A 16,460-nucleotide genomic window follows, 5' to 3' on the forward strand; every position below is an offset into this window, starting at 1 on the left:
TCTACTTTTTTCTCATCACATTCATTTTCAAAGATGCAGTTCAAACAAATTTCTACCAGACATTGGTATTAACTCAAATAATCCACACATGAAAAGAAATCGCAACGTTCATGTAGCATGTGTATCACATGAACAGTTAAGAGATTGGTAAGGCTACGATATCAGAAGACTCTTAGTTTGACTCAAGGAGCGGAGAGAGAGACTGAGACAAGTATGTTTTGATGATCATCATATATTATAAAGACACACATGACAAAAAAAAACAACAATTGCACAATAAACACACAGTAGAAGCTCAACATCAGTTCATAAATGCAGTGCGTTCGATCACTGAATTCTTCCCTTGTAAAGTTCAGTCCTTTTTGTTCCCTCGGGGACGTGTTAGTGTGAGGCGTGAGTGCGTGAATTGAGGGTTCAGCCCGGCCAGAGCAGGAGGATGGATTGGGCAGAGCAGGATGAGCTGCCTGGGGTTTGTGACCTAACCGATCATGGATTCATCACAGGCTCACAGTAGTCAATGGATTCATCATAGGCTCATAGAAGTCAATGGATTCATCATAGGCTCATAGAAGTCACTGGATTCATCATAGGCTCATAGAAGTCACTGGATTCATCATAGGCTCATAGAAGTCACTGGATTCATCATAGGCTCATAGCTTGCCATCAAACCTGGCCGGTTCCAGAGTTAAATCAATACGATCGGTCCGTCGTCGGCGCTGGTAGTCGGCTTCCTGCAGCAATTGTCTCCAGAGAGGGCTCTATCCACGATCGATTGAACTGTGTATTTCGCTCCCGGCCTGCGCCGTTTTAATTTGCTACGCCCGGTCACCTGACCGCATGACATACAGCGTGACGTCATGACGCACCCGAGATTACGCTGAGAGGCAGCTGAAGGTTTAATTTTACCTGGGTTACATTCAGGTCCATAAATAATGATTATGTGGAATTAAGTACGATAACACAGGAAAACGTATTGAACACGCTAACTGAGACTCATCTAATACTTAGTGGAGAAGCCTTTGTTTGTAATGACAGCTTCCAGAAGCTTCTTGTATGTTTGAACTAATGGCCCACACTGCTCAGGTGTGATTTTGGCCCATTCCTCTGCACAGATTGTCTTTAAATCTGGAATATTCTTTGGTGCCCTCTGGTGAACCCTTTTCTTTAGTTTTTTCCACAAATGTCCAATTGGATTTAAGTCAGGTGATTGACTAGGCCATTCTAACAGATTGATTTTCTTTTTCTGAAACCATTTGAGAGTCAACTTTGCCGTGTGCTTTGGATCATTGTCCTGCTGGAAGGTCCAGCCACGTCTCATCTTCATCATCCTGGTGGATGGCAGCAGATTCATATCAAGAATTTCCCCATACATGGCTCCATTCATTGCTCCGTCAATTACATGAAGTTTACCAATGCCATGAGATGAGAAACAAGCCCATGCCATGATGCTTCCACCTCCAAACTTCACTGTTGGTGTAGTGTTTTTTGGGTGATGTGCAGTGCCATTTCTTCTCCAAACATGGCATGTAGTATGACAGCAGAAAAGTTCAGTTTTGGTCTCATCTGACCAGAAAACATTCTCCCAGTATCCAACAGGCTTGTCAAGATGCTGTTTAGCAAACTTTAAACCAGCTTCAACATGCCTTTTCTTGAGGAATGGAGTCTTGTGGGCTGAGCATCCATAGAGGCCATGGCAGTGGAGTGCATTGTCTATTGTTTTCTCTTTAACAATTGTACCTGCTGCCTCCAAGTCTTTCTGGAGCACTTTCAGGGTGGTCCTTGGCTCGTTGAGTACTCTTCTGACTATCTGTCTGACTCCCTGGTCAGGAGCTCCTGTGCGTGGCCTGTTTATGGTAAGGTGGTGCTTCTTCCACATGCGAATAATGGCCCCAACAGTGCTGACTGGAATATTCAGCTGCTTTGATATAAGTCTGTAACCAGTTCCATTCTGATGCTGAGCAACAATCAGGTTGTGAATGTCTTTAGAGAGCTCTTTGCCTTGACCCATCATGAGGTGAGTGGTATTTAACTGTTTGGTGGAAAAACGACCTTTTTTATAGAACCATCAATTTGCTCTAGCCCAGCTGATGTTGGTTTGCACTAATTGGAAGTTCAAGTAATAATTACTGACAGATATCAGGTGGTATGGTGCATTTCCTTGCCAAAGTATACAGCCTTTCCATGGTGTGTTCAATACTTTTTTCCTGTGTTATCGTACTTAATTCCACTTTACCATTATTAATGGACTTGAATGTCATGATTTCTTTTCATGTAGGGATTATTTGAGTTAATACCAATGTCTGGTAGAAATTTTGTTTAAACTGCATCTTTGGAAATAAATGTGATGACAAAAAAGTTGACGCGTTCAATACTTATTTTCTCCACTGTAACTATAAAGGCAACATTTTATTTTGACATTTTTTACTTTATATCCTGACGTCAGTCTGTCTCTGTGTCAGCCCTGTGATTGACTGGCGACCAGTCCAGGGTGTGCCCCTCCTCTCGCCCAATGACAGCTGGGATAGGCTCCAGCCACCCGCGACTCTGAACAGGATAAACGGTTCAGAAAATAAATTAATGAATGACCTCACTTCCTTCTGGTGGTAGAGGAGTGAAGACTCCAAGAGAGTCGGCTGAGGGTGGAGGTCTGCAGCTGGACAGTTTGAAAAAAATGTGGACCATTACATTTTCTTATCGCACACAGGAAACTGAATGATTTAAAGGTTTCCATTTGTCTCAGACCATTTACTTTAGGTGATAGAAAAAATGTAACAATGCCACAACAAGGAGCAGCTTTCCTCTTTCCATGTTTCTCAGCAAACCTTGTTTTCTAATATTTTGATTTCCTGCCCCAGCACATTCTGACACGTGGATTAGAGCAGTGGTTCCAAAGCTGAGGTCAGAAAACACTGAAAGGGGGAAGTGACGCGTCTTCAGAGTAACAACAAAAAATCTATACCATATTTCATTTATTATTGTTTATCACCAACCAAACTTGAGATGTTTGGTGGAAATGTGGCTTAAGAGACATGATGGAGTGTGGGTCAGGGTAGGGAAAGTCAAGCTTAGTTATGAAGATGAAAATCAAAAGAAGGAAGAAGCCTGTTTAACTCTGTGCCATAGAGTCCAGCACAGTTCAATCCCTTAAATCTTCTCGATTTATTTCTAACAGTATCCTTCATTATCAGAGCAAGCAGAGCAATTAAGTGGAGCTGTGTTTAAATGCTGTGTGTGTGCATAACTCACTCTTTGCAGGCGCTGGAGACGTGAGCAGGTACAGTGTATTTACAGTCCATGATCATGGTGAGAGTCTCACTGTCGTTAGCCTCCTGGAAGGGGGGCTGGCCGCAAACCAACATGAACAGGATCACACCGAGACTCCAGATATCTGAGACAGAGGGAACAAAAGACAGAGCACTTAAAATCCACGTACTCTCATCGGCTGCATCATTTTAATCACAAATATATGACCAAAACTCTACTCAAATGAGTCAAAACCAGAAAACTCTGACAGAAAAAGTGAAGATACACACTCTGCTGGGCGCAAAGAGCGCTGTAATGTGGGAAGATTCTTCAAAATGAGTTCTCACTCTTTTCTCACCCATTTTTTCCAACCTTGAAAACCACTTGTGTGACCACACCCTGCACCAGCAAAGGGCGCTCGTATCAGAAAACACTGGTGACTTTACACTCTTCTTCTTTGGCCTGTAGATGTTATCATGTGTTCCAGCACAAACCCTGGAGCAGTGATCAATGCTGCAGAGAACTTAAAGCCCACTGACAGCTAATCACTGTGTAGATGCCATTTCTAATTGACATCACTTCATATCATGCCTGAGCGGGAAAGACATCTCATTTCACAAATGTGATTTCCTTCGAGGCTTCTTTCCTGTTATGCTTTCCTTTCATCTAAAGAGAGGCTGACATGGATGGAAAAGATGTGTGAGTGAAGCCCACAGCTGAGGGGAGCAGGAGGCACTCAGAGAGTTGGTTTATTAACAGTGCAGAAGTGATGAGTAAGAGAAAAGCCCTGCATTTAAAAACAAAAAAAAGTTCCCTCCTTTCATTTTTTTTCTTTTCTTCTGTCAACCAGCCTTCACTCTCCCTGTGGTCTCTAAAACAAGGTGAATGGAGAATGACATATATCTGTGTCAAAGCTGATTTCAGGTTTTATGATGTTAACACAAAAACACAATAAGTACAACTATTCAAATAAATACAACAACCAAACGGCTGTCTGCGGCTTGGGCATAAGGTGTCTGTCAGCAGAAGGGAAAAAATGACCTACTGTAGCAAAAAGAAAAACACTGGTTTAATCCTTCTGTCCAGTTATGAAAATATAACGAGTCTGTTTACTGTAACACTTGGAACGTACCAAGGACACAACCATGAGATCATTTAGACAGCTGCCACTATGCGTCACTGTGAACACAGACTCGTTGGGGACACCAGAGAGCTTTTTTTTGTTGAAATGTGTTTTTTTTTTTCAAATGTATCGGGGGAATTTACTGTCAAAGAGTAATCACTAGGGACAGGTACCTTTCACATTTCAAACGATACAGTACAGATATCCAGTACCTGGCAATCAGTATCAGTACTCAACACTACCAATTTTTGGTACTTTTTTTGTGTTTAGGTGGAAAAAAAAATCAATTTGTTCAATAATTAAATGTTTTTTTTTGTCAATTGAACATATTTGTATATACATATTTATATACATATTCACATATATATACATATTTATATATATGCCCAAGTAGCTGCCTGTTGCAGCAGCTCTCTCTTCTTTGTCTGTTTCTTGTAATTTTTTTCGACTCTTTTTCGTCATCTCTGTATTTGGAGTGGATCATCACTTTGTATGGTTCATTGTTGGTCATGGACACCAAACTTTTTGTGGCTTCAGTGATATTTTTACTACTTTTCTCCTGTGTTTGTCTGGAGATCCTACATATAACCATGGCTGCATTGTTTACATGTGAAATTAGCTGTTAGCAACCTGTAGCATGTCAATGCTAACTGGTGGAAGGCCTGATGTTTCCCTCAGGGTGAGGAGGAGGAGGTGAGAACAACGTGCTGGTTCTCGGGTGTGAGTTGGGAGGTGACAACGTGGACCTGTCCTGCCATCCATCGTTGTTGGGAACGTGGGCTCTATCTCCGGTGGAATGGACGAGCTAGCCGTGCTAGCCCAGCGGCAGAGTGGCACTGTGCTGTTAACCGACGTGGCTGACAGAGCTGACATAGGACGCCAGCGCCGCATTGGAGGAGCTTCACCTGCTGTGGGCAGACAGTATCCAGGAGACAGAGACTGAACAGACTGCTGGGGAGGCTCAGTCCTGGACCTGTGGAGGTGGAGACTGGCTGGGCTGGAGAGTGGTGGACGGGCTGTGGTCATCTATTTTCTTGTGGACCTTTTTGCACTTTCTATAAACTTTCTTACTTTTATTTCTTTAATGCTGCTGTGACTCCTGAATTTCCCCTCAGGGATAAATAAAGTATTTTCTATTCTTCTATTCTTTTTATTTATAATGCTGTGTTGATGTCCAGCATGGGAAATCATCTACTCTTCCACTCCCCGACAGCCATCAAGATGCATTGAAGTACCTAAACATGGTACCTTTTGATATTTCAGGAATTGGTACCCAGTACTTTTGACAGAAATTGGTTGGTACCTTTAAAAGTATCTTATTAGGTACCCATCCCTAGTAATCACTCAGATTGGATACCTTTCACCTTTCATCTGAAACAATACAGTACTGACCTGGCAATCAGTATAAATACTCAACAGCACCTATTTTTGGTACTTTTGTGTGTTAATGTGGTAATAAATGTGAATTTGTTTAACGGTAAATTCTCAAAGTGTGTCAATTTTACATATTTATTTATCAATATACAAACTTGAAATGTTGTGTTCATGTCCAGCATGGAAAATTGCCCACTCTTCCACTCCCTTACAGTCACAAGGATGCGTTCAGGTATCAAAACATGGTACCTAGGGGTGCAGCGATCACAGTTATTGGGCCAATCACCGATCATCAATCTTTAAAAAGCCTGACCTGCCGATACTGATTTTTATTTTTTATTTTTTTTTTATAACAGACGGCATTTACCTTCAATGCTCCAATCTTATTTTGTTGAAATCATTGAACAATAACTGTGAAACAATAAAATCTTTACGTTTTAACTTTAACAACCAATAAAGTGTCCTGAGTTTTAGGTCTCAGAGCAAAAAGCAACAATGGCTGACTGTCAGACCTTCCTGGAGGTATAAAAGATCAGTTTCATATGTAAGGATGGGCTGATCACTGTTTAGAATAGAACTTTATTTGTCATTGCAACAAGTACAACAAAATTGCATATTGCAATTGATCACTGATCCCTGATCACCAATCCCCCTAAATGAAGAAAATCAGCACCGACTGATGCATTCGGTGCATTTCTAATGGTACCGATTGATTTAATGTTTAATTGGTACTTGGTGCTACAGACAGAATTTGGTCAGTATCCATCAGCATGTGCATCACGTAGTGGCTTAAAGAAAGTGAAGCACTGATTCAGCTTTTACTCTGTTGAGTAAATCTCCAATGCTAGCAGGAGTTATAGTTTAACTGTAAACCTCAGCAGTGGGAAAGTGAGGAATTAAACCAACACATATTTCAAGTTCCTATCAGAGTCGTTGGTGAAAGGAATGAAATGCCTCCAAACTGCTGAGCTGCTGTAGTTCTCTACCTTCATGATGTTTCAGCTCTGCATATCAGTGTTGTACACAAGTGCATGTTTGTTGTAAACAAAGAACAGCATAGAACTGAGTTAAACAGATCTGCATTTTGTTGCAGATACACAATCTTAATTTCTGAGTCTGCATTGGACTCATTGCCTCCCTTGTAAGAAGCGCATCAAAGTCACCAATAAAAAAGGCAAGTGTACAGCTTAAAGTCATGTCTGCTGCTGCTAGCACCACTCCCTGTCAGAGTCTCTGCTTTATGCTGTGGTAATGGTATGGATACATTTTTTACACAGCAACTGTGAAGGTGCAAAACAATCAATCTTAACTTTAGGTTTTTTTTTTCTATTTCGATAAAAAACCATAACAGGATGGGAGAGCATTTTAAAAGCCTTGCTCCCACCCAGCAGTCCAGTATGGATCAGCATTTCCACAGCCAACCCTGCCCTTCTTTGAAGGCGGGATGTAAGCCAGATGCCGACAGCTGCGTAATAGTGTGGCGCCACTGCACCATGGCACTGTTTTAAGCCCGCTAATAAATCCAGTGAAGAAGAAAAACACGACATGAACCAAAAACAATAATGGAAGACATCCAGTAATCCATCTTCTTTGTGATTGGCATGTGGCTCTTTGTTACAAAGAACAATCAAGCTTTGCTTCAGAGAAGACTGTGCCACCAGGAGCCGCTGCCACACAGGAAGTGACGATTCCCCAACAGAATGGTCCCAAAAAGTGGAACAGTACAGGTCGGTAATTTGGGGACCTGTCCCAGGATAAGTCACAGGAAACTATCTCTTACACATACATACACACAAAGACACAAATATATACATTTGAGGACATCCATTAAACTCGTAACCAAGCACTTCTTTTAAAAAATATTTGCTAGAGCATGCTTCGACTTTCACATTCAAACATTTGTGTATCTATCTTAAGTAGAGCTAAAACGATTCCTTGAATGATTCGAGGTACTCGATTACAAAAAATATTTGAGTAATTTTCTCCACCTCGAGGAATAGTTTAATTTAAAAAAAGATCAAAGAGTGGTATTTCAAATAGAGCTGAGGCCATATTAAGAGAGTTTTCAGACCCCTCAAGCTACCTCTTATACAAAATAGCAACTAGCAACAAATCTAGCTTCTTTTCTGGAGTTTGGAGACTAATGGGTCATTCTACGAAACGGGTGCCATTTGGGTCCACAACATTTGATGAGATGTACAAGGCACAAAAAATGTGTCAAAGTGTGTTTACAAATTTTAGAGCTACCAAAGCAAGTGCTCTTATTGACATGCTGTATCAGAAAATTCTATATCTTAAAGAGAAAAACTTTCATTTAAAAAATAACTGCTCTTTAACTAAACAAAAATGTATTTATCCGATTACTCGATTAATGGATGGGATTTTCAGTCGAATACTCGAATACTAAAATATTTGATAGCTGCAGCCCTAATCTGAAGATTTCTGTCGACAGTCAAGTGGATCGGCTTAGAAGCAGCCAGCTGACTCTGGCTGGGAGGAAAAGACATCACAGCAGCTCCAGTCAAATATTGGCAGCCCTGAAGTAATTACCATGATGAGGATTTTTAAGTAACTTTCTAATTAAGCTCTGAAGCTCAGATGCCCTCAATACTTAATGGGTTGGCAGAATGGAGCTCTGAAGAGAAAATGCCAGATAGTAAAAAAACTCAGCTATGAAAACTTTTAAAGACTTTCACGTGATTATAAAACGCTTTGAGCCAAGGTCTCCAGTTACTATCAGATGCAAAAAAGCTGAGTTTCCCAGAATAAAGGATTCAATTCAGAAAAGATGACTTAGGATCCAGGATGTTAATGATGACATGATTATTGAGTGATCAAGGGCTTGGACACTCTTTCTTGAGTTGATTTTCTATCAGGTAGAGATAAACAGCGTGCTGTGGGTGGTGGTGTAGATGTCCAGTGGGAGTGAAGGGGCTCTATCAGCTGTCTTGGAGGGGGAGCAATACACAACAGCAACAAAGGTTGATACTGTGCTTCAAATGAGCTCACTGTAATACAGTGAAACTAATTGGTTCATAGTAGCAGGATGTGGTGGTTTTTTATGCCAGCCGTCACCCTCAGAGAAACAGAGAACACACAAGGAGAAGCAGGAGGAAAGGAAAAAGAAGATTCAGTCGTCAGCTTGACAGCTCACCTTCACCCAGGTCTGTTGCTTCTACCATAGCAGAAAAATCATGTTAGGAGAGACAACAGATGAAAACAAGGTGCTCTTCTCGAACCCCCAAAAAGTTTTCTTACCAGTTTGGAAGTTTTTAGGATACAGTGACAGAAGTGAGGCACCCCAGCAGCTTACTAACAGTGAGCAAAAGAAATACTGTTTCAGCCTTAGACTTTTTTTTTAACATGACTGATGGGTAAACATGGACAGACAGCTCCCATCTAAAAGAATCCTTTCTACCACTGCCTGTTCTCACTGCTATTAGAACAAATCCTGGCTCAGCTCTGCTCCTGCCACCAGGGTCAAGGTCCCTGCTTCATCGTGCCCGGTGCGGAACAGCAGACCACTGTCCCTGAGGCAGGCTTTAAATCAATTGCATTTTCTTGCATTCACTCAGTGGGAGTGAAATAACAAGGCAACATGAACACTGCATGCATAAAAAAGCAGCTGAGGCAAGCTGTGGTCTTCAGGTTTAGTTTGTCTTATGAAAGCACAGCTTCCACATGCAAAGCACAGGCTTCGTAGCAGTTCACAGGATCATTCCGTTTTCTTTTTGGCATCCAGATAGCGCCTGTGGCAAGAGACGACAAAATGAGAGTTATTACTAACTGAGCTAGTGCTGAAGATTAAAGCTGTGTTCAGACCAGAAAAGTCCTTTGGTTCACTTGTTTGGTCCAGACCAAAAGGGGACTTTATTTTTTATCGTTTGGTGCGGTTTGTATTCAGATTGTAGTTTTTGCAAGTGGACTATATTCTGTAAACACATCCTCGTGTGTGACGATCAGTGCTCTTATTGAACAGCACTGACAAAGGGCGGCACACAGAGTACAGACCCAGAAATGGAGGTAAACATGTATGTTTGTGCTCTTATTAGAGCTGCAAAATCATTTTCAGTTTCAAGAGTAGCTCCTTCAAAGCAGGCTTAACAACACAGTTTACAATTTTGGAACAGCAAAGACAAATGTGCGCAGCTAGGAGACGCTATGCTCTGCGTGTCCTGACCCACAACATGCTAGCAACTAGGAATATCCCAATATTACATTTTCACTTCCGATACGATACCAATACTGCAGCATTGAGTAGTAGCAGTCATGGGTTCCCGGCCCTAACCCTAACACTAACATCTTTGAATGGATAGGTAGCCATTCTCTCCTGAAAACAAGAAGACAATAGATTACAATGAGCAAACATTTTCGGATGCACCGTGTACCAGGGATGAGTCTAGGTATCAGTCTGTAAACAGTCCAAAAATAAGCATGGTGGATCAACAGAGCTCTTACCAGTATTTTACATCATTGCACCACCTTCATGCAGGACTATACACTCCAGATGTCAGCCAAACACACAACTACTTACGGTACTCTAAATTTATCTTGTTGACTTGAGTAAAATAGTTCTGTCAACAACTTCTGACTGGTTTCACCCTGAACATTTGACGACGATCATCTCTGATTTAAGTCAATACAAGTGTGAGAAATACGCCAGTCTGTGTGTCAGCTCCGTCTATGATGAAGTTGACTTCCAGTACAAACTGGTATCATTGAGCAGTAGGGCTGGGATGATATGCTTTTCTCCTGATTCAATTCTTTTACAATTTTGGTGGTGCCAATTGGATTGTGATTCTTCGATATTTTTGATTTTTGCAATTTTCAGTTTGCTTTTTTAACACCAGACCATGTTAAAAAAAAGGTTGAAGTTCTAACTGTAGCCTACAATGAAATGCCACATTGACACAAAATTACACATTCAGATAAATATCAACATAAAAACAGCAGTCTGCTCAACTATTTTTGCCTGTCACTGACGAAAAATAAAGTGACAGAAATCCGACGTAGTGACAGAAAACTTAAATCTCTGCGAGTACAAATAACAGCACTGTCTTAAAGACCAAACCTCCTTTTCTTTCTGGCTCAGGCTGAATCAGAAAGAAACAAATGCACGGCTGTGCCTCAGGAATTTTTCATGTATAACCATGAACGGAAACATAAGAAGCAAGAAGTTATACTGCGTCCTGTTTACCTCCAGTATTAAAGGCAGCAGAAAGCAGGAAGTGCATTTTTAATTCATTTAATATGCAAATATTACACTTGATCAGCAAACCAATGAGCAGAATGCTGAAATACATTTATATCTAGTAGTCGTAGTAGTAGTAGTAGTATTAGTAGGAGTAGTAGTATTAGTAGTATTAGTAGTAGTAGTAGTAGTGGACTTTATTTTCTGCTTCCTCAGAGAGCATGAACATACCCACAGCTAAAAGACAGTGTATTCCCACACAGACTAAAGCAGCTCTGTCAAAAATAGAACATAAGTGTAAACAGGAAAAAAAAAGCATAAAATGCCACACAGCTGCCATTTGGTGGATCCAACAGATGTGCAACTTAACAGCAGATCAAAATAGAGCTATGAGAACACTACGGTGATTCAAGAGAGGGGAAACCTCCATCACCAGCCAGGCTGAAGTCAAGCAAAGTGGAACTGTAACATAGACAAATATTCACTGTCAATAAATTTCAGTTTTAGACAGCCTCACTCCAGCTGTGAAAGAGCAGCTGGACTATAGCTATCAAATATTTTAGTATTTGAGTATTCTGCTGAAAATTTTATTCAAAAATAGAGTTATCAGAGAAGACACATTTTATTTAGTTATAGAGCAAATCTTCTTCAAATGAAAATTTAAAACAAGAGAAAAGGAATAAGAATAAGACATATTCTTGATAAGATTTTGAGTCGTGGCAGTGTTCAAATTAAAATTATGATACCTGTTGTATTGCTTGTGCTGTACTGTCTTTGAAACTAGAAATAAAATCTCTCTGGTTGATTCTTCTTTTGATTTATTTTGTTATTTAATGTCAAATATCAACCCTCCTCCTATATCTGGGCTTGAGCCCAGTAAAAGGACCTCAAGAGAGACAAGCATTGTATTTTTCAGACCACTACTTAAGTCACACTTCTTTTCGTAGTTTGGATGGTCCTGCAACTAATAGTCAAGTACAACTTATGTATTTACATTAATGAGGCGCTGTGTTGCTGTTATGGAAAATGACGGCTAAATTTATACATGAGAAATATTGATGGTGAAATAAAGTTCACTCACAGCGTTGGGGATGGAAATCGAAAACAGGTTCCTGTTGAGAGTTGATAAGAAATGTTTCAACCCATCGATATTGTTAGCCTTTGTGCTTAACCATTCCCTTATAAATTTTTTACATTGTGCCGGAGCTGCTGGGCCTTACGTCGACAAGTCCGCAGCAGCTATCTTAGCTTAGCAATTAGACAACGTTTCCCAAGAAAACTCTGATTCAGGATTTTCAGCTTGAAGTTTTACTGAAGAACTGACTTCATAAAGAAATGTACATCACTCTCACTCAGGAGATCCATATTCAGTACATTCAAAATGGTATAAATCACCTTATTTACCAAAATAACAAAACAGCACAAGTTTGATCCGGATGTACATGAGAAACTGCATTGACATGCTAGCAGTTAGCATACATCAGTATAACTTCAGCTTCAGAATAGTATTTCAACTTTCATCACAGAAACATATAATAACATAAATGTCAAAAGCTAACAGGAAATTAAAAGGCTCATGGCTGACTTCATAACTACTGAAAGCTTCCAAACAACTTAAACCATTGCTATAACCACTTTGAGACACTAGATGGCCTACTTGAATTATTAATTTATTTTTAATATTAGTAATATATATATTACAACACATCATCATTGCATTATGTGCAATTTTTACCTGTTTCTATATAATTATGCCCAGAAATATCCAGACTCAGGGACCAATTACATTTTGTTCACTTACAATATAAACTTGATTAAATGTTGTTGACACAGAAAACCTGTAAAGCTACTTTTTGTACCAAAAACAGGAATTGATAAGGGAATTGATTAAAAATCAGACTGATAAGCAGAATCAATAAGGGCATGGGTATTGACCATACTTTGAGCTTCAAAATAAATCAAATGATTCCTGCGAAGGAAATTCCTCAAGGTACTTAAGTTATTTGAGGAATCGTTTCAGCCCTAATTGCACTATTACAAATAAATCTGTGATAAAAAAAAACATCAGCAGATGATGTTAGCCAGGTGGTAGACTGGTCCAGTTTTAATTGGAGGTGTGTTTAATTGTGGCCGTCTCAAAAAGCTAAAGATTAAACTTGTAAAAGACGAGTCCCTCAACTACAACAGCAACCAGCCATCTTCAAGCTATGCTCATTTCAGCTTTGTACATTTTATATGAGCAACAACGCATACACATACACACCTGGGTCACAAGAACTTACAACTATTAAACAGACTGTCACCAACATGTACACACTTGTCAACCAGTAGAGCTCTCACACATTCTTCAGGTCTGCAGACCCTCCAACTCCAATCTTCCTGTGACCACAACAGACATGTTGATGTGAGAGGGGCAGGCTAAGCAAAGAGGGCTCTGTAGGTGACAGCTGGAGATGTGCGTAAGATCTCTTGTTGTCACATCCAGACGTGCTGCAGCTCTACCTGTACACCACATGGAAGAGACAGCTGCCCACTTTATGGAGCTCACATTTACTCCAGTGTTCATTTTCACACCAAATTCTGATTTTGTCTTAGTCTTTGAAAAACACACCATTTAGTTTAGTCATATTTTAGGCATCTCAAGTCTATCTGTTATGTGTTAGTGTGGATGTTCGTTGTTCCCACAGTGTTAAGTCAGTGAAGGCAATGGGAAAGGCTGTGAGTGAGTATGCAGCAGCAGGGAGGGGCGGAGGTGTGTGAGCGAGGGCTGAGAGAGGTTAGACTATTAGGAACCGTTCATTTCATTTTTTCTTTTTTTCTCCAACTTGTTAGTTGATGTGGTCACGGCCGACAGTGACCACTTTAGTAAAGTGTTTTACAAATCGATGTCATCCTTTCAGTGTCAGAACGTTACGATTAGAGGTGGTTAAAAATATCGATAAATCGATGCATCGAAAATTTCCTCGCCCAATTCAATATCGATTCAGCAAATCCTCTGAATCCATTCATCTCCTGGCAAGTGAGGGGGAGTGTGCGTGTTATTTGCATTGTGTGGACGAGGGCCATTAGAGACCAAACAACAAAAAAATGGCAGTCAAAGGAGCAGCAGCATAAAGCCTGATCCTTCGGCTTTTAAGTCTGATGTTTGGGTTGTTATATTGCTCCAAAACGTGAGGTGACATACGACATGTTCACATGGGGTGTGTAATTCGATAATCGAATTGATATCGAATCGCAACCTAAAGAATTTTTGCTAATACCTTGCCCTCGTTATGATACTATTTTTGGATAATTCAGCCTTATAACGATACATGAACTGTGATGGTGGTTTGCAGGCAGCGTTATATTTTCTCTTCCATCTTGCCTTACCCGTTTCATCCTCTCAATCTGGACTTTCTTTTCTACCCCGCAGCTTGTCTTGATGAAAAAGTTACTAAGTTTGTCATGTGGTAGCATCTGACTGTGATGTTTTTCTTCTGTTATTTCTCACTTTTTCAGCTCCACACTTGCTCTTCTTACTGTCCACGTTGCTGTGTTTGTACCATTGACTGTGTAGTAATAAAGGTTCGTACTCGTCCTCGTGATCCTCTGACAAGCACTGCTGAGAGTGTGCATGCACAGACGTGTTGTCAAGGTAACGGGTGGCTGTTTATAAGAAAAAAAACAGAGCAGCCTGAGCAGACGGCCCTGGGACAGCGTTATCAGCTTCTGTTATACATTTCAACTCAGTACCACTCCAGGCCTGTGTCCGACCCAAACATTTTTGTCTCATCTTAAGTCGCCGACAAAAGTGTCTGTTATATTTTGTCACAGTCTTCATCATCGTGTCTGACTTTTTATTTAGTTTTTATTTTTCATCCATGAAAAAGGTTTGTTGACAAGTATTTTTTGCCACAGTCTTTGTCAACGAAATTAACACTGGTCCACTCTGAGGGATAGCTGAAACGATTCCTTGATTGATTCGAGGTACTCGATTACAAAAAATACTCGAGTAATTTTCTCCGCCTCGAGGAATCATTTCATTTTAAAAAAGATCAAAGAGTGGTATTTCAAGTAGAGCTGAGGCCATATTGAAAGAGTTTTCAGACCCCTCAAGCTACCTCTTATACAAAATAGAAACTAGCAACAAATCTAGCTTCTTTTCTGGAGTTTGGAGACTAATGGGTCATTCTACGAAACGGTGCCATTTGGGTCCGCAACATTTGATAAGATGTACAAGGCACAAAAAATGTGTCAAAGTGTGTTTACAAATTTTGGAGCTACCAAAACAAGTGCTCTTACTGACATCCTGTATCAGAAAATTCTATTTCTTAAAGAGAAAAACTTTCATTTGAAAAATAACTGCTCTTTGACTAAAAAAAAAAATATCTTATCTGATTGCTCGATTAATCGATGGGATTTTCAGTGGAATACTCGAATACTAAAATATTTGATAGCTGCAGCCCTACTCCAATATGTGTTTTATCAAAAACACCAAAGCTAATGTAAAAGTTAGGGGATGTAACTAGTTTTGCCTTTTGGAGTTCTAGTGAACTTAATTTTTTTTCCAACACTGTTAGGTAACTTACAACTCAGCAAGTAAAGAAAGAAGAGAGGAAGAGCTGGAGAAAAAGAATGAGTGGGTGAGAGGAGAAGCTCAATGGAGAGCAAACCTCTTCAGGACCCTTTTCTGGCTCCTGTCATTAACAGACAGACGACGTGGTGAGCAGAGAGGAAGCAGGTCTGCACAGATAATGAGGAATGGTACTGGTAGACTTCCTTCTCAAGCTGATGCCGCCTAGGCATGTCAGCCTGTTTGAAGACCAACTTTTACAGAAAATGAAGAAGTCAAAAAATTATGACTGCCAATAACTTCCCGTCCTCCCTTCATAGAATCAGGCCTGTTGTATAGCAAAGAAAAACTGATATAGCTGCAAAAGCATGGGAAGACTTTCCAAAATGAGTCTGAGAATGAACCCAAACCCCAGAACTGATGGAGGGGCTGAAAGCTGTGAGAGAAATGGAGGGCAGCATGATGCCAGACAGTGTAAGTCAGGGCACACATCAAACAGAGTTTGTGTTTTAAATTGATTTCTTTTTTCTTTTGTCTGATTGTTGGAAAGACAGACACTCTTCTTGTGTAGCTCCAAAGGCTTTGCTGGTGACTGTTCTGTGTCTGGAGAGCACTTTTCTTTTCTTTTGCTGGTTTGTCTGAAGCTTCAATTCTGCTTTCAAAGGGAGTTTGGAGCACTTAGTCTGCACTTCAAAATACCAAGGATGTCTGCTACTTTTGAGCGTTTGTAACCTTTGATGTTTCAGTAATCCTGAGGCCATAAAATGTTTGGCTCTTTTCTTCTCTAATTCAAAGACTTGCAAATTGGAGTTCTACTACTTTAGGTACATAAACTACTCAAACATGTTGGGAAGGTGCTTTTATGTCTCAAAAACTTTTGGATTGGGGTCAATAAAATGGTTTCAATCTTAAACTTGTCCTAAGCATCATACAAGAGTGAGGACATAGGATCTCCATCTTTACTGAAAATGTAGTCT

The 16,460-nt window shown here is 40.2% G+C and overlaps 1 protein-coding gene across 1 annotated transcript in view; it reads right to left on the reverse strand.

The window, feature by feature from the left end:
• The window catches only part of snrka (SNF related kinase a), a 60,278-nt gene that overhangs the window by 24,552 nt on the left and 19,266 nt on the right, over positions 1 to 16,460 (reverse strand). The window contains 1 exon segment of the mRNA XM_074683521.1: positions 3,247 to 3,388. Within this exon segment, the coding sequence (XP_074539622.1) occupies positions 3,247 to 3,388 (142 nt within the window).

Source organism: Halichoeres trimaculatus, unplaced genomic scaffold (genome assembly GCF_033239565.1).
Source record: "Halichoeres trimaculatus isolate MK-OKI-2021-1 unplaced genomic scaffold, fHalTri1.1 fHalTri1_scaffold_12, whole genome shotgun sequence".
NCBI lineage: Eukaryota > Metazoa > Chordata > Actinopteri > Labriformes > Labridae > Halichoeres > Halichoeres trimaculatus.